Below are 19,724 nucleotides of genomic sequence, written 5' to 3' on the forward strand. Positions count from 1 at the left end.
GTAGTTGACTATATTTACCTCTTATATTCCTTTACCACCAAATTTTTATAGTTCATCAGAATGCAAAATAGAACAGTATAATTCACATTTTGATGTAGGATATTATACTCCATCTTAAGGTATACTTAAATAATTCAGATTTGATGTGTAAGTCTAGTTCTAACTCAGCAAACTAATAAATACCACTTATATAAGTGAGATTATTTCAATGGCATATCTTACAGAGCCACAGTTCTGACTGTGACATGGTCATGACAGGCAAAGACTACTAAGTGACAACAAACTCCTGGGCCCTATTCTGTTATTCTTTAAACGAACACTATGTGTTTTCCTCTGAGATTATCAGTGACTAAAATCAATCCTCTAAGACTCATGAGTCTTGGTTGGGCCTACAGATGTCCAATAGAAAACTAAGCATAGAACAAAGCTTGATTTTCGTATTTGTAACCTATATTAAATGAAAACTTTGGGTACAGGGATGTTATTCATTTATAAAAAGTTGACAACAAAGTTGACTAGTCCTAGATTAACCAAACCTATGTCCTTTCCTTCACGATGGGAACATCAACATAACTGCAATAATTTTTAGAATTCAGGAGGATATCTCATTACTACGCTTTTACAAAGACCAGTTCCAGAGCATCCCCTTAGAGCAATGCCTAAGAGCTTTCAGTCACTGCCCTGAACAAGTAGTCATTTGGGTCTCAGGAAAAGCATAGCCTCGTATGACTGAAACCTCCAAAAATGGAAGTTATCATTTCATGGGAAATAACTGTCCCTCAAACCATGAGGATCCCTCTAGAGCTTCGAAATTAGAACTGAGATAGTGATTAACTGAATTCCAGCCCACCACAATACCCAATAAAGCTTGTCTCCATTCTTATGTGGATTGGTCAGCCTGAACCCCTGCACCAGAATGAGCCACTGCCAGCTCCTGGAATGGATGTCCTTTCCCTCTCTTCTCTTACTTTCTAATTAAAGCTTTTGCCTATAAGTTCATACCATTGCTTTAGTTTTAATTTCCGTTTCTACTAAAGCAAGAACCCAGACTAGCCAGTGCCACTTGTTCCACAGAAGGAAATGGAATCGCAGACCTCCCAGTGTCGGAGGCCAAGACAGTCATACTAAGACTTGACTGCAACTATGCCTGATGTCATTCCTCTGTTCTCTATTCCTTTCTTGCTTTGAAATAACCCTTGGAAGATTTTCCTACATGGAGAGAACAGTAGCTCTTCTGAAATCCTTCCAAGTCCTAAATGTCATTTTGCCTTCTCTGATTTTTCATTTTCTTTGTCCTCTCTCTTTACCTTTCATATTTGATTGATAATTTGGCTGTTCGTTCAATATCCCTTTTCCTCAAAACTTTGATACGCTTTGCATATCCAGTGTGGTTAATGAGACATGCATTTGTTTTGTCACTAATCTATCTTGTTTCTCTGAAAGCTCTTAGGATTTTCTACTTTATCATTTGAGTGCAGAAATTTCACCACAATTTTTTATGTCAGCCTAATCAACATTTTCTCTATCTCCTTTTCCTTACTGCTTTTGTCATCTTTAGAATTTTCCACTTGGACTTTCTGGATTCATTTTCTGTGTCTCTTAACTCTTCTATCACGTTTGCCAGTTGGATTGTTTTGCTTTACATCATGAGAAATGTCCACAACTTTATCTGACAATTTGCTTGCAAATTCTCTGTCCCTATTGTAAAACTTCCAATCTTGACTTTTTTATTTTGACAGTTACATATTTCATTTCTAAGAACTACTTCTTTTCCTTAGTTGACTTTTCTTCACAGTAAACTGTTCTTATTTTCAGGACATCATCTCTTCTTGACACTATGAAAATACTTCTTGTGAGATTTTAGAATTAAAATATTTTTCTTGCATTATTTGTTTCCTCCAAAGTAAGCTGTTCTGTATTCTCTTTGTTCTTTTTGCTTATTTATTTATTATTTTACTATGGATGAATGGTGATCTTTGGTGTCTACATCCATTTATGGACAGAAGATCATGTGGAGTCATGGAAAAAACTGGAACAGGTATTTCCTATAGTTGTTTGATTCTCTGTCTCTGGTAGTAATCCTTCTTTGGCTGGAGTGCTCCAATGGATTTTACAAGGAACACGTAGTGCTGATTTCCTAGCATAGGTGGAGTTGTTCATCAGACTCTCACCCTTCTGACACCAAAGCATATGACTCCAGCCAGTGAAACCCTCTTAAACAGGACATGATACCTGTAAAATGAAGTAAGGGTCAGACAAATAAGATTGCTCACATTTATTTCTCTTGACTAATTGATAACATCTTGATACCTTGATACCAGATTCTCTGGACTCTGTTCTAGTCACAATTTGTTCTGCAAACTTTCCTGTGAGCTGTCCCATTTCAACAAACTTCTCTTCTTATACTAGTCAGAGTCAATTTTTGTTGCTTAGACACAAAGAACCTTAGCTGGTACAAGTGAAATGAAAAATTGATATTTATCAACCAATGCCATAGCAGATGTTTCAATTTTTTATGCATGATCATCATTATACCTTGAGATAGCCACAACTATCATTATTTTACAAAGAAGGGAACTAAGATATAGATTTATTAACTTGTCCAAATTGTCAGAGAAAATGCTAAAATCCAAGTCATTCTGACACTAACACCTATGCTTCCCCTTACAATCTGAGGTATTCATGGAGCATTAAAGGCCTAGCTGCACGCAAGAGTATGAGATGAGTGCTGCAAGAGAGATTTAAGGACAGAAAAGCCAGGAAGAAGAATTTAGATACAATGTGTAAAAAAAAGAGAGAGAGAGACTCTCAGCCTCTTTCTTGCTAAGGGAGTGACATAATAAATCCAGAGAACTTAAAAAAGAAGAGTCTGTGATATGCGGGGTAAATTTAGAAGACTTGAGTTGGAACACAGTAGACCAGGTAGGAAGGTATGGTAATGTATGATGAAATGACAGGAGATGGAGAGGAAAAGATAGTTTACTGAAGGATTTGAAGGAAGTTTCACAAGATTTTGCTACTAAATGGTACTGTGGGAGAAGAGGAAGGATGAGGCAAAAGGACTACACAACTTCTAGTTGCAATGAGAAGGGCTGATTGAGTACATTTACTTTGTCTCCCCCTCCAGTGCCCAAAGAAATGAAGCAGGAACGCAAACACAAAAACAAATGCATAGGGGTTCTGAAAACAATGAAAGATTCAAGGGAGTCCACAAAATTTGAGATTCTCTGGAAGGCACAAAGAGTGAGTCAGAATGATGGAAAAGCCAGACGTGTTCATCGGCCTGTCACTGAAGAAAGGCAAAGAAGAATAGCATCTGGGATTTATCCTCCCAGAACTTCGCTTCCCATCATCGGATTATTGCAGCAGTCTGGGAATGAAGCAGGCTCCAGGACAGCACTAGGAAACTGCAGCGTCCTCCACTGAGGCTGAGGACACTCAGGCCTTGTGCAAGAACTCCCTGGTCTTGCAGTTTGTCACAGAAGCCTGCTATTCACAGTGCTTGATGTAGAGAGAAAATGGAGCAGCCCCTCAGTTTCTCTTTTTCCAAAACAATGAATACGAACTGAGGAAGTACAGGACAAAAATTCACAACTATTGTGCATATTTTAAAAACTAAAGTAACAACACATTTAATTTTATGCTAAAGAAATTTGAAAATATACAAAGATGCAAATTTTTCTTTAAAGACTAATAAAGGGGAATCAATAGTTGTTGGAGTAAAACACTAAATGGATGGGTAGCCATGAAGAAATGAGAAGCTGCTAAACGATCTCGCCCAAAAACCAAAAGGCTCAAATGGATGAAAATAATGCCCAACAAATTCCTAAAGAGAAAAATACATTTCTCAACTATTTTCAATTCTCTCAAAATGGAAGGAGAAAAATAGAAGTCTTTGTGATCATGATCCTGGCATAAACCTGATGCAAAAAATAGGTGTGTGCCCTTTTACTATATTTCACTTGTGAATATGGCATCGGTATTCTTAACTGAAATGGTAATGATGTAAAAACACAGCATTAAATATAGATAATTCTTAACTTTATGAAAACAGCTTAGTAGATAAATTTATTCATAAATAAAAACTAACCATATTTAAAATTGAAAAAATACAGACTTACATGCAAAAATTGTATGATTGAGACAGATACTGAGTTACCTTCAATCAACTTCTATTCTTGATAGACATTGATTTTTAGTGGAATGTGAAAATATAATCTTTATGATAGATTATTTAACAGAAACAGCAAATTTCATATTCACTAAAATTTTCATTAAACTTGGAAATATGAGAAAAATGACTAATTTTCCTTTTATCTAATGTTTTCAAGGTTGTATCCAATATATTAGGAAAATAAATTTTAATATGAGATGAAATCTTCAAAGGAAAAGCTAAATATGGAATTATTACCAGATGATATAATTGTGTGGATGTAAAATCCAGGAGAATCAAATAAAGTTATCAAAACTAGTAATCCAGTTCAGAAACAGAACAGATACAAACATAAATATACAAAAAACCATTTCCATATATACCAGATAAAACAATTTTCAAGTGTCAAGTATAAAAATAATCCATAACAACACTGTAACACCCAGGAATAAGACAGCAAGATAAAACTTTAATGAGCAATATTAAAGAAAAACTATAAATGTTTAAAATCTGTAAGTAAAGAGTTCAAATGTGATTTTTAAAAAGAAATTCAAACGAAAAATAAAATGCTTTTAAATATCAACATACATTACATTTGTAAATAATATACAACAGATTATAAAAGCAAGGTGTTTTTCTGTGATACATTTGCATGTAAGGGCCAGGATATAGCTCAGTGGCATAAATGCCTGCTTGGTAACTGCAAGGTCATAAGTTTGATCCCTGGTACCAAAATATAAAAAACTAAAAGAAAAAAAAATAAATTAGCATGTCTAGCAAAAATATGAATATTCTGACAGATATAGGTATGTATACTCATTATAAGTAACACGATATATTATAATTATTTAGAAAAAATTATATTTATGCACATCAAATCATACATTCATAGTAATCAGCCAGTATCTTTACTTGTAGGGATTTGTTTTATAGATATATTCCGTACTTAAAAATGTCATATGAAATTCTCAAAATATTAAGGATTGATTAAATATATTATGGCACATTAGTGCATTCAAGCATGAATTCTCAAAACCAAATTGCTCTTGATAATACTAAAAAGGCCTAAATATTTTACTGCATTAAAAGAGCATGTTATTGGAAACCACTATGCTGTACATGGTATTCTGATAAAAGTGCACATATTCATAAAATATATAAGGATAGATGTTATATCTTAACACTTGAATGTGAGGATGGGGTGACAGAAAGCAGGTCAAGGTAGTGATTGGGAATCTCTGGATATTGAAAAAAATCTAAACAGAAATAGGTTGGGTTCCCTAGCAGCAGATGCTGATGAAAGCATGTACGCGTAAGTGATTTATATCTGAAGCAGCTCTGGAAAAGTCTGATAAAGGAGTGGGACAGCAGGTGATAGGATGGGAAAAAGCCATGAAACGGTACGATCTGAGACAAAGTCTCAAGGACAATGTTTTGAGCCACTTCCAACAGGGACACACAGGATCTGTCACACCTCATCACTGTCTGGATGCTGGGAAAAGGAGTTGGGCTTTGCACACTGTGACACTTTTCCAGCATGACTGTCCAGAATTTTTCAGGGGGAGCAAACCGCTCCTGTGGCTGAGTGCATTTTAGCAAAGCACATATCCAGAGAGGATCCCTGGATGGAGATTTAACAATATCCGCTACACTAGTATGTTACCTTTATAATAAGATACATATTTTCATCCACTGTAAGAAAAGAAAGAGCAGTAGCAGTATGCTACTAGCAAATCAAAATTATCAATTAATACTTTCAAACGCTACAATAGGGGCACCTACTGAACGGTCGGTCCCATGTCCACTAGCTTCTTCTCAATTTGCAAGACCAAATTGCCACTGGGCCTCTGGCTTTTCATCTATTCCATCTGGAGTGGTATAAGAGAGATTTTAAGAAGTTAGGGAAACTGAAATTTGCTCCTGATTCTAATGGCAGCCACTTTACTTGGTCATCAACTTATTGCTGCATACAGGCTGGAATATGTCCAAGCAGACTTTTTTGAGGATAAATTTGAAAGAGAATTCAGATTAAGGGAAATGTGGCTGGGAGTGGTGTCACACACCTGTAATCCCAGCACTGGGGAAACTGAGGCAGGAGGATCACTGTAAATTCAGTCATTTTGGGCTACAAAGTGAGTTCAAGTCCAGCCTGAACTGCACAACAGCAAGACCTTGAAGGGAGAGAGGAAGAAAGAGAGAAAGGGAGAAAGAGAGAGAGAGAGAGAGAGAGAGAGAGAGAGAGAGAGAGAGAGATTAAGAGAAATACACTAGATTAAGGGAAATGCTTTATTCATTTATTCTATTTAACTTATCTCACATTATAGAAATCTTTTTTAAAATATTCCTTAAATAAGTGGGTTGTGGTTTCTACTTCAGTGTGATTTCTATGGAGAACAAGGCATTTCACTCTCAAGTCTGATTCTGGGTGTCAATGATGTGTACCTAGACAGGCACTCGTGATGGACCCTACAATCTGCTAAAAACAGATGGCTGCCATGAATTAGGGACTGCAGGAGTGGCCAATTCATCTTTACCATTTGTATGGCTACTATCTATCTCAGAAACCTTGGTGTTTTTGTTTTTTCCCCTGCAAAATAGATACAACTATTATTCTTTTTTTTTTCAGGGTGATTGTGAATATGACCCTGAAATCAAATACATGAATGCATTTTGTAAACTTACATAGTACTTTACATCATTTCTTTTAGTACAAAACTACAGACATCAAAAACAGAGAGACAATGACTTCAAGTTCGAAATGCATGAATGTTAAACAAAACTTGCTCAGAAAGAGTATTGTGGTTTTGGATATGCTGAACGTGAGTACATAGCAAAACACATGAGTTGAAATGAACAGTGAATTATAGAAGTATGTGCTTGGAGTGTGAGCAGTGCAGTAAAACTGAGGTATGAATTTGAGGGTCAGCATCACAGGAGCAACAGGTGAGTCTCAGACTGTGTAAAACATGCCTTTGAAAATGTCACCTCTCTTTCATTTTGATCGCCATGTCCCTAAAATCAACCCCAATCATCTGCTGTCTGGTCTACCTAGATGCAGAATATTATTAATATACATTATTGCTATTATTACAAAAATATAAAATGGTTATTTTCAGGCCCTATTTACTTATTTCATGCGTTAACCAATCAAAATATGCATTCTTCAACAACTATCACTACCCACAAAAAAGAACAGGAGTCTGAAAAAGAAACCATACCCCTTAACTGCCATGTAAATTGCACATGGGGTTTTTCTCTTCAAATAATATACACTATTTCTTTCATTATAGTTTTCAGTGAATATACACATATGCCATGTAAGGTAAATTGATGAGACTTAAATTGTCATTATACACAACCTTTAAAATCATAATTTACACATTCTTGTGTAAAGAAGCTTATGTAGATGGTTTTACTACTTTTGAAGCACTTTATTGTCCCCCCCAAACAACAATATCACAAAGATCTGTTTCATTTTGAGAGACACTTATGCTGCTCATAGCTGGACTGACTTACTTCGTATTTCACTTGGACTGTCTCCTAAGATTACAGTCATTAGTGATGTTCTCCATGTTGGACAGGTCTCACATGCTAGGATTTGCTGTTGTTATTGTTAGTTTTAGTTTGGAAACGTTGTAGTATTTACAACTGAACTCATTAACCTTTGGAGTTAGTATTTCTGTCTTAAATAGGCTGAATTTTAACAATGCACACAAAACTCACTTGCCAGTTTTCTTGTTGAAGAACAGCATTAGTTAAATGTTTCTTAATAATTAGAATTTAACTGAGAGTCAGTTTTACTTTTTATTTAAAATGAAGCAATAAGTAGATGTTAGTAGTTTAAAAATTTAAAATGGTAAAAAGGAGAAAACCCTGAATATGTCTTCAATTATATTGTATTGATTTTGTTGATTACGTGTTTAATAAATGCTCATCAATTCCTTTTGCTTACTGACATTAAATTTTCCTTTCGTGGAAGCAGAAATAACAGTAATCAGTCTCACAGTGTTATATATATATATAATTTGTATGTGGTTAGTAACATAAATACTTGTAAAATTCATATTTAAATAAATTATATTTGCAAAAATGTTTTATACTGTATAATGAAAGATATCATTCATAAAAACAAAAAGCTAGAATCACTATTTTAAATTTTAAAGTAAATGTTAGAAATAACTTTTCATCCACTTTATCATTAACTGTATCATTTTATAAATTATGATCCATGGCTATCAAATGATCTGTGGGCCACATCGTATTCATGTGAGCACACACCACACGCATCGCACTCACACACTCAGATTAGTTCTGTCTTGTTTACGGTTATGACCTCACTGCTTGCTGTAGTCTCAGTGCAAAGTCTGGAGAAAACATAATAGATAAATATCGGTTGGATTTTCATTTATCTAGAAATAGAGCTCAAGTCTTTGAAATCAATACATTTCCAAAACAGAAATGGAAACATTTAAAATATTCCTTTCTATCTTCTATACTTATTGGGAGAATATAGTGTGATAAATCATGTGAAAGAAACTTGAAAATGGGTAAGAATATGAAAATCTAATGCATGATTATCATCCTTATTTTTTGAGTTTATAAACTACCTCAGTGCTCTTACTAAAAATCTGTATATTTAAGAAAGGAAAGATAGACAAGAATGGTTGCCTTGAAGACAACTACTAGACATTCTTGAACAATAAACAACAGTTCCAATTCCTAGGAAAAAATCTTCTAGAATATTTGAGTTAAAATAAATTATTTGAGTTAGAATTAAAATAAATAAATAAATTTGAGTTAAATTATTTTTAATGGTAGTTCTCTGAAGAAATAATTCCTTATTGAATATAGCATAATGAACCAAATACTTGCGTGTATTTAGACTTTCACAGATTAAAATAATCATTAAAATGCAAATTTTCAATCATATCTTAGAATTTTTTGTAATATTAAAATTTATACTGTTCATTTCTTTAGATAACTTTTTCATTAAGCTAGATTTTAAAATAAAGAATAGTGTCATTCACACCATTGGCCATACCATTAGTAATAAAAAAGTTTAAATAGATTGTTGGTAAAGTATTATAAAATATTTGTTGGGTATCTGAATATGATGTAATTTAAAATTTTAATGATAAAATAGATTTTTAATATAATGGCACTACAATAAAAATTAATTGGAAATTACCATCATAATGTATCAATAAATACATTAATTAGAAATTGGAATAATTTTAAAACCTTATTATTTATACTAAAACATATGTAAGTGAAAACTGTAGGACTTGTCCGTGAATTTTGTCATCAAATCAATAACATAAAATAGTCTGGTAAATCACCATCCTACGTATTACAAAGATACCTAGAGTGTAACCTCACATTGGTGAGTGCCCAGAATCATTTGAAGCAATTTTTTAAGTGATTTTAAAATAACTGACTCCCAAATCAAGATATTAAATGCCAACTGCTAGCTGGCAATAATGCTTGTGGCAGAGATAGAAATTAGATTCTGAACAGAAATGCTGACACAGCCTTCGCTGTAGGCACTTGAGTGCGCAGCTATAATTCTCTTTTCAAATCTTACCCAGCAAAGCTTCAGGTAAGGAAGTTCCCAGAATATGTAAACAGTAAGAGACAGTTCTGGAGCGTTGATAAAATCACAAACCTATGATACATTTATATTCACCTTTGATTGCTGCCACTAAATGACTAAATTGCTAAACATGTATAGTCTCATTAATGTTATAGTATTATAATATTTAATATTATACAAGTATGTCTCAAAAATCATTTTGTACACCACGAAACTGACATTTCCTCAATCACTTGATTTGCAAGAACTATACATTTTAAGCTGACAATGTAAACCTCTAAAAGTTTTCACAAAAAAAGCCTATCTTATTTAGCATGCTGATCACTAATCAAAAACAATAAAAAAGAAAGAAAAGGAAGGAAAAAAAAGACAGAACGAAGATAAAGCAAGCTTTTCTTTTCCACTCGGAAATTTATTAAGAAAAAAAAAAAGTTAGCAGGAGGGTCCATTTCCTTGTTGAAGGTATTTAAAGCCGGAACAGGTAGCATAACCTCACCATTGGCTAAGAGACAAACTTTTACTGGTATGTAGTGCTTGGGAACATGAATTTAATTATCATCAGACACAAATATTTAAACATCCCATTGTTTCTCTAGTGTGAGAAACCAAAAGGATAAATAAAGACAAAAATGTATAGCAGATACTGGGAAATAGAAAATGTTCAAATGGGAAGGGGAGCAAGGGAGGGGTAGTGGAACAGGAAGGAAGGGAAAAGAAGAAAAGAGAATAGGAGGGAGAATATGGGAACAAAGCTTTTGTAAGTAAGGAGGGGAACAGGTTGAAGAGGGGAGTAGGAACTGAGGAAAAAGAATCAAGGCACACCATGTACAGGTACAGATTCCCTATTATGAATATGATCATTATGTATGTCTAAAGTGTGCCAATAAAATTAATTTTTTAAATGTGAAAAAATAAAGCCTACAGAAAGTAAATGAAAAATGAATTTAAGTAATCAAATTCTCACTTTTAAAAATTTTAAGATAAACAAGATTCATGATGGGGAATTAATTTTAAAACTTAGTTAAGGCTTAAGTCATAACCATGATAATGGTGGGCTTTTTTTCCCCTCCTTTTCATTGTCATCTAGACAACAGAGGACTATTGATCCTACAATGGAAAATGCTGTTTTGATGTTTATTGATCAAGAGTCTTTGAGAGAAACTGTGACTTTTGAATGGAAGACACTTTTGGTTATCAATTTTGGTATATACAGAACAGGAAATAAGTATGAATGTCACATTAAATGAATGTTAACATTATAATTTGTTAATAATAACATCAGCATAAACACAATAAGTTCATATGAGACTACTGTATCAGAAAGATGCACTTAAAATGGTATCATCATATGACAACTATTTTGATTTTATAAATGTTTATAGTTTTATCATTTGTCCACAGTATATTTGTGTTTATACTATTGATAAAAATTTGCATACATCACTTTTAACTTATTTTTAAACTCAGCATTGTATCACAGAAAAATAAGTTCAATTGCATAACAAATATATTTTTAAATGTTTGCTAAAACAAAACAAAAAAACTCTGCTAAATATTATTTTAAACTAGAGATAAACATTTAAATTTATATTTTTTACAGTCTGCATTTCACCTAAAAGTAAATTCACTCATATTATGAGTTCTAAATTATCAAGTAAATCTGTAAGAAACTAACATCCAGTGAAGTCTTTACCTTGTATCTAATCACGGAACAACATTCATTTGGTTGTAATATTAATTCCAAATGCTAATTTTTCTTCATTAGCATGGCAGAAAAGAAAAATGTGTTTTAATATCATTATAAAGAATATGATGCTAAATAAGGGTATCAAGAAAACAATATATTCAAATTTTTCAAATGCCTAGCAATCTCATTAATTACATATAGCAATATCTCTGTTAAAAAAGGCAGGACATAGAACAAGAAAAATAGCTAAGACGGGTAGCATCTACATATTCTTTTATTTTTTCCCATACACATATTCTTCCCAAGCTATCTGTGACAGTAATCAAATTAGCTTATTGTTTTCATAAAAATATTAGGCATCACAAAATAGTTTTAAAAAACATTCTGCGTATTCAAATAATTACACAGCTGGTGACTTACTTAGGTCCATCTCTTTGTAACTATTTTCACTTGAAACAGGTAATTTTCATAAAATTAAAATTTCAATATGCTCAAATGAATCTACTGCTTATTTAAAATATTTAGCATTTTCAGAAGTATGTTCTGCAGGCTGACTATGCTGGTAGGAATGCATAAACCTTTTTCAACAATAATTCAGCTCCACCTTCCAACACACACACACACACACACACACACACACACACACACACAGGGCAGATCTTTTGAGAATATATGGCTCCTAGAAAATTTGAAAACCACTTTTCAATAAAGCATTTTAATGTACTTGCTGTTAGACTTTAACAAAGAAGTTCTATATCTTGAAGTAGAAAAAGATAGAGCAAAACAATGAAACATCCAGAAGAGTAAATTATGATATGTACTTTTTGATATTGGGGGTGGGGCATGCGGTGGGCCTCAGAAATGTTTCAATTTAGATCTGACCCGCTCAGCTACTCCGTTTTCCTTTCACATTTCAGCATACCCTCCTGTGTTATGAGGCTGCAAACAGCTCCAAGAATGGGGAAAATGTAAACAGCCTTTCACTGTTCAAGAGGACAACAGTGCAAGGCTTGTGCGCTTATCACAGGGCTGCAGTTCCCCACCTCACTTACCATGATAAAGTGAACCAGGAAAAAACATTACAACCCAGCACAATCCTAAAACGGATTAGAATTTGACATAAGCTTCCTTAAAAACGAATCAATCAACCCATGCCGTAATATTAGAATCTAGCTCTTAAGGAGGGTGTATAATCTCAAGATGCATTTCCTTTTTCCTATGGAATAGGTGTGTGTGTGTGAGGGGGGTGTTAACATTTGCAATGCAGTAGCTCATAGTAGAATCCTTACCTAACACATTCCCAAATATCTGTTCTCATCTTTGAGAACCTAACACAGTGCTTAAGGAGTAAATCTCCAAATGCAAGAATTCATGAACTAAGATTCATGAAGCTATTCTGAAGATCCCCACATAAGTACCTGATTTTCCCAGGCTTTTGCTTACACACACAGTACAAATGCTGCTCTCTATGATCATCCTTCCTGGAATTTAGAAGAAAAATTTTAAAAAGCAAGGGATAATAAAGATCAATGTCGCATATATTTTGGACGCATAAAGCCTTAGATGTAAAATTTATTTTACCACGCTGTACAGTATGTTTTGGCTCATTCAAGGACACTTGGGGATACTACTGCATTTTATTCTGGATGGCACGGAAGACTTTTTAATGCTGTGCAGGTAAAGTTACTCAATGTCCTAACAAGAACAGAGGCTGAGTTCTTTCATGGACTCTGTTTTAGACTCTTTTCTACCCTCAGCACTTCCAAAGTGCCTCTGCCTTTACAATATGCATTTTATAGAGAAAGTTCCATAAGTTATTTGATTTTTTTTTTCTCTGAAAGGAACGCTTGGGTTCTTGAGTCTGGTTTTAACAGCCCAGAGCTAAATGGGTAAATCTGAACTATGAAGTCCAAAGAAACGTTGGCATTGGGAAAAAGCCCTCTTAATAGCACTCTACCAGGACAGGTGCCAAGTGACCAGGAGAAATCCATCAGCGAGGGAGACCAAGCCAAATCAGTCCCTTTCTACGATGCTATTCAAAAGTTTTTTGTTGAAGGTTTTGCTGTGGTCTGCCTTAAATATAATTAACCACCACACAGTATACAGGTATAAAAGGTAAGAGTGTGGCTGTCTGAGAAATCCAACGGTCGCAAGAGTCCCAGTGTAGCTGGCGAACCTCAAGCCACTTTTTTTACACTCTGCCGCCCAGACAGGGCGACAGACCGCTCTGAGAAGACCATTGGAAGTGCCTGAGCGCTGGCTTCTACCGGAACTCGGGCGTCAAAGTTACCTCTTGCGTTCCCACCGGGTGGAAAACGCCACCCCAGTCTCCAGCGCTGCAGGGAAAACGCAGGGAAATTCAAGCCGCCCCTAACATCGGGCTTTCGCGAAGTTTTACTCATCAAGGCGCCACTACCTGTTCTTCTAAACTAAAACTCACGATTTGCTGTTTGGAAAGAAGTGTCCGTCCGGGCATCTGGGCAAAACGCTACTTGAAAACAAGGAACCACCGAACCTCTCCCTCTGCGCTGCAGGGAGGTCTCCCAGCCCATCCTCGTGGCACCCACGAGCTGCATTCCCGCACACACCGCGTTTCAGTAAACCTCTCCTCCTCGGCCACTTTCTGCACACTTTACCCAAGCCTTCAAGTCCCGATCGCGGCTACACCCTTCACACGCCTCTAGGGCCCCTGTATTAGAGACCCCTGTTCCCTGGAACCCCGCAGGCTATCCCAAACCCCCTTTCCTCCGCGCCCCCCAACCCCGGTTGCAAGGCGCCCCGGGCTCCGCTCCAGTGTCAGCCGCCCTACAGCGCGACTTTCCCGCCGAAACGCGTCCCCGGCGCGTGGGGAGGAGCGCGGCAGGGCACTCACCAGCTGCAGCAAGCCGGGGACCACGACGAGGGGCAGCGGCCGCAGGTGCATGGTGCCTGGTGGCGCGGCTTCTCAGGAGCTGCGCGCCCTCGCCTGCTTCTCGCGCATCTCCACTCGGGAGGCAGGACAGGGGACGCCAGGGACGGAGCGCGGCACTTCCCTCCCGGAATCCGAGCGCAGCGCCCAGCCGCGCCGCGCAGGCCGGGTGGGCGGGCGAGGAGAGGGGAGGGCGAGCGGGCGGGCGGAGGCGCTGCTCTGGGCCCCCGCGCGCCCCTCCACGGAGGGGGCCGGACCAGGGCGCACCGAGCCCCGGAGTCCCGCACGCTGCGTGGGGTTCGGGACTGCCTGGGCCGGGGTCGGGGTGACGTGGGGGCGCCGGAGGGCTGGGGCGGCGGCTCCCGAACTGTGGTGCGGGTTCCCGCGCAAGGCTGGTCCCCGGATCCCGCCCTGCCTGCAGGCTGCCTTAGCGGACCGGAGCGCGCCTGGCCCGCGGGAACCTGGGACCCGCGAGGTCCGGGGTCTCCTCCGTCCCCGCCCAGCAGAGGGCCGGTCCGGGCTGCTGGGCTGTACCCGGCGCCCTGCCCACTCCAGCTTCGGCTGGGGAGCTGGGGGCGGGGGAGGAAGAGTTCTCCCCGGATGGACGCTAGAAGGAGTGCTTTGGAGTTTGAGGGAAAAGGCGTCAGCCGGCTGAGGGTTGGGGGAGGGGGAGCTGATGGTCAAAAGCTGTGTGGGGAGGTTGGGCTGGAGCAGGGCGCCACAGGAGAAGTGCAAGATGGTTGCAAGATCTCTCTGGCAGAGCAAAAAGGGCTTTCTCGGGTTCCAAAGTAGTGGGAATTCCAAGGGGTGCCGTGGCACGGCTATAAGGAACAGAGGAGCAGTCCCAGTTTTCTGAGGTTTGGAAATGGTTTGGACAGTTGCAGTCCAGGAGAGTCACAGAGTAGCGCTGCGGGTGCCTTCGCCCCAGAGCGAGAGTAGCAGCTAAGAGAAAAGAGCCGGCTGCAGCCTCTAACTCAAATGGTAGAGAGGAGCACATTAGAGACCAGGCAAGATTGCAGACTCCCACCGTTAGCCTCGACCTCGCCGTTGGCAACTCTCCGCTGGAGACTGTAACCTTTAACTGTCTTTGTACTGGACACTTGAGTGGAAATTCAAGACAACGGAACTCGCAGACTCCCACACATTTAACATAGATGAGAATTCAGGAATCATCCATCAACGCCATAGTTGAATAAATGGGAAACTTAGGTTTTTCTGGATCTTAGGATCCAGAAAAGTAAACTCATTTCTCCAGAATGAGTCTAGGCTGCTTGCAAGAAATAGGGCAATCCTAGTCCTTTCTTTTAGAGAGGCAAAGCTCTCACGGAAGAAAACATTGAGGCAGGGAAGGAGAATTACAGTTGCTTTCCAAGCTTTAAACAAGAAAACATAACAAAAAGAACTTTAAAAAATCTGAAGACCAAAATGAAAAAAATTCCTTCTCCCCATACCATCTCAAGTACAAAAACGAAACAAAAGGGCTTCATTAAGTCTTTTAGTGATCCAGGACCACGAATGAGGCAGCCAGCACTGGTCCAGGTCTCTTACCCATCCTTTTAGTGGGTGTGCCAAGATTGTACAGAGGAGAGGGAGGGTCCTCCAGGGAGTTCTTGTGATTTCCAAAGTGTGTTGTTCTGAAGGCTGCAGGTGGGATATCTCTCCAGAACAATTCCATTCCCTTTATAGAAGAGAGCTGCAAAAATAGGCCATGAATCTTTCCTAAGTCCTTACAACGTCTGATGTAAGGGTTCCAGGCCCCATGGCGAAGGGTGCATTAGCCCTATTGCACTTGTGCTTATCTTTTAAATGTGCCTTTTTCCTCTGAACACACTCCAAAACAAGTAAAATCATTGTACATATAAAGCTTACCCAGTCCACTCATCACACCCACCAAAACAACAGAAGCAAAACAAAATATCTCACACACACACACACATACACACACACACACACACACACACACACACACACACACGCACGCACGCACTTTATCAAGGTTTAGAACCCAGTTCTAACTCTTCTACAGAAGTACTGTGTGCTAGATAATTTTAAAAAATTGGAAAAGATCTCTACTAGTTGATCTTCTTGTCCGATTCTGGGTCCCTAGAGAGGGTTTGATTTTATTTGTAGACATCCTTTAGGAGAAAAAAGTACTTAACAGAAAAGGTGTGGCTGAAGTAGAAGAGCTCCTGCTTTTAAAGGTGCAGGTAGAAAAGGAAAGGGAGCGCACAGCTTTGCACGATGCAGAACCTCATTTAGATTCAGTATCTCTGCTTGACCTCAGCTAATTCTCCTGTAAAGCTAGAAAATATGAAATCCCTTCTCAATTTAGTGGTTTGTAATTCTTTACATAAGGAGTGCATGACTTAACCATATCAAATGGGGTAAGTTGTTTGACTAAAGAAATACTTCACTCTTTTATCTCTATTTATTCACATTTCTTAGATCATTTCTCTGCCTTTGGGAAAACTTACACATAAATTACAATATGTGAAAGTAGAACCTAAATTTGAATATGTGCTTTGTAAGGCTAAATATTCTCACAAATTAATATACTAAGAGGGGGTGAATCCCAACCTAAAATCTAAGGGACATAAGAGAATTTTTGTGTTTCAGCAATCAGACTGTGTAAAAGAGGAACACCAAGGATCTCATTGGCCAGAGTCTGGCATTGTGTTCACATATAAAGTGTCTATTGATCTTTTTCTAGATTGTGCAGATTTTACTGCACAAATTGCAGGACAATGAAGAACAGAAGAATGGAGGAGGCAGAAAGAAAAGATCAGGAAAGGGGAGAAAGGCAAAAGGATAGACAGAAACATTAATTCTGCCTTCTGGAAGCACATAGTCTAAGCAGGAAATACTCAGTAAACAAAACAGCAGACTTTACAGGAAACAATAAATGCTGCATAATACAGAGGGAGGAAAGGTAGATCATTGTAAGCCTGCAAGCATGCTTCATAGATGAGAGGAAATGTTAGGTGGGTAAGTTTCCAAGAACAGCCACAATTAGTCTACACTGAAGAAGATGGGCAGGGCTATTACATATGGAAAGGGCAGTAACAGCAAGAAAGAGTGAAGGGACTTGAGACAGCCTGGCTGAGGGGGTGAATAAAAGCAAAGCAGACCGAGTGGAGGAAATGTGTTGAGGAATAGTTAGACAAAGAGTAGGGGATGGGCTAGAAAAGTGGGAGCAAACCTGTGACTCTCAGTGGTCTATTGGTGATCACTGAAAGCTCAATAAGGTTCTGGGCGATACAGACTATAGAGATCTGGGAATGCCAAGCCAAACAGTTTTGACTTACACTCCAGGAAATAAGTCTTAAAGCAGTTTTAGAGTAACAAGCCATAATCAAGAAGTATGAAGATATATTCAGTGACAACATACAGGATGTCTTGAGGAGGAGGTGGCACGAGGAAAGGGATGGAGAGATGTGGGTGCAAGATCTTTGCAAAGGAACAGTGAGCTGAACTTAGACTGAATATTTAAAATCTTGCCTGGTAGATTACAGGGACTTAGAAAATTCACTACTTTTCTCTTTCTTTGTATTAGTTCAACAAGTAGAGAATCAGATTATTGCTTTTTTCATATCGCCAGGGTATTTTTCAGTGAGAAGGCAGTAAGAACGATTTTTCCATATGGACTGATAGGAGAAAGTAGAACCTACCTAATTTTGCTGCCACATGATTTCATGGTAGTCTTTTAAAAATGCAACTTTTCAGGATCTAGTCCATGCTTCAAGAGCAGATTCATCAACTTGGTGTTTTATCTGAACCATAAGCTTTTTTATCTTGTGATTTCTCTGTACTTTGCCACTATTTGTTAGCTGTATTACCAGAAAGTGGATAGGAAAATCGTATGCAGTGTGATATTTTAGAGCTGCAGTGGGTATGAGATACCATTCACCTGTGTCACTACACTTAAAAAATAGGCTAGAAAGGTTACGTGACTGATTTCAGGTCACATAAAGAGGAATACACAGCTAGGCTCTGAGCATCTTAGTACACTGCTGTTTCCAGTTCATCACTCAACCACTAATGACTTCCAGCATATTTGATATACATATAGAAAAGGTGATTATTCAGTTTCCTGAATATACAGACAATGGAGGGCAACACACAGAGAGACTTATCAGTAGTTATAAAAGTTTTGAAGTAGTGAGTGAATGAATCCCTAGCCAATAAGAGATGTGTAAATGATCTACAGCTGCTAAAAGTCACAAAGTATTATTATCAAGAAGGGGGTTCCACTCTATGAGTCGAAAGTACTGGTTTCACAATAATTTTAGAAGAGTGAATAAGAAGAACGTGCATAAGGGTACTTTGCAGCCCTCAGAAAATTAGGATTGAGGATGCATGAGCATGGCAATGTGTTCTCTGGGGACAGAAGGGATACTCAGAAAAGCAACCAGCCCCTTGGACCTGTTCAGTAAGAAGCTGGCATGCTTTTTGTTTGCGATTCTTAAGTAAATTTCCTAAAGTGTTACGTTCTGGAGTCATTATCTAATAGACTATAATGATATATTTATTACATTATCAACTCTGGGTGTACAAGAGAACCACAATAGAATAGGGACCGTAAACCTCCCTGAGGGTGGTACTAAGCATTGACATTTTTCATCTGGATTTTAAAATACAGCCATGGTTTGAAAACCACTCTTATTAAGAATTTGTTTTATTTCTCCACCTCTTCCCTTCCATTTTTCTCTTTCTCTTCCTTCCTCTCTTCTTTTCCTCCCTCACCCTCTCTGCTTCTCTTTCTTCCCCTTTTCCTTTCCTCCTTTCATTCTCCTTCTTTTCCTTCCCCTATAGAATTAGGAAAGAATAGGTGGAAACGCTTGAGGCTTTAATAAAATAGCATTAAGATCCATTCACATTCTTGGTTCTATAGGACCTTCTCAGGAGAGAACCAGACATTTCCTTTATAGACATTAGAGTACAAATAAGGAAGCTATCAACTTTCTTTGCATAAACGTAATCATTTCTTCCGGGTTCAAGCACAAATGAAAGTATTTACCTGTAACAAAACTACTTTCTTACCCTTTCTGCAATGACTACAACACTAGTTCTCACTGTCTTTCTTTCTAGATGCTAGAAAAAAACTAACAGGAATGTGTTGGTGGCTGATACCACTGTTAGGAGCAGAGGAGAGGAAGAGGGAGGAGAGGCAGGCAAGATCCCTGCAGGCCCTTGACAAGAGAGCAACAGGTCCAGAGAGCATGGCCCAGGACTGACAAGGCAGTACATATCTTCTTCCGGAATGCTAAGGTCTCTGTCAAATGACAGACTTTTATAAACTTGCCATTTTCCTTCTCTGTGTGTGCTGCCCTGCATTGCCTGTGTATGCAGGTTATTTAGCTGAATAGCCACCTTTTCTATATGT

The 19,724-nt window shown here is 38.1% G+C and overlaps 1 protein-coding gene across 1 annotated transcript in view; it reads right to left on the reverse strand.

Annotated features, from left to right (window-relative positions):
- The window catches only part of Nxph2 (neurexophilin 2), a 108,903-nt gene extending 94,410 nt beyond the window's left edge, over window positions 1–14,493 (reverse strand). The window contains exon 1 of the mRNA XM_063259022.1: window positions 14,306–14,493. Within this exon, the coding sequence (XP_063115092.1) occupies window positions 14,306–14,356 (51 nt within the window). The 5' untranslated portion in view covers window positions 14,357–14,493. The remainder of the gene's footprint in view (window positions 1–14,305) is intronic.
- Window positions 14,494–19,724: the final 5,231 nt, after the last annotated feature.

This window comes from Cavia porcellus, unplaced genomic scaffold, assembly GCF_034190915.1.
Source record: "Cavia porcellus strain 051 isolate PalLab524CR breed Dunkin Hartley unplaced genomic scaffold, mCavPor4.1 scaffold_12, whole genome shotgun sequence".
NCBI classification, from domain to species: Eukaryota; Metazoa; Chordata; class Mammalia; order Rodentia; family Caviidae; genus Cavia; species Cavia porcellus.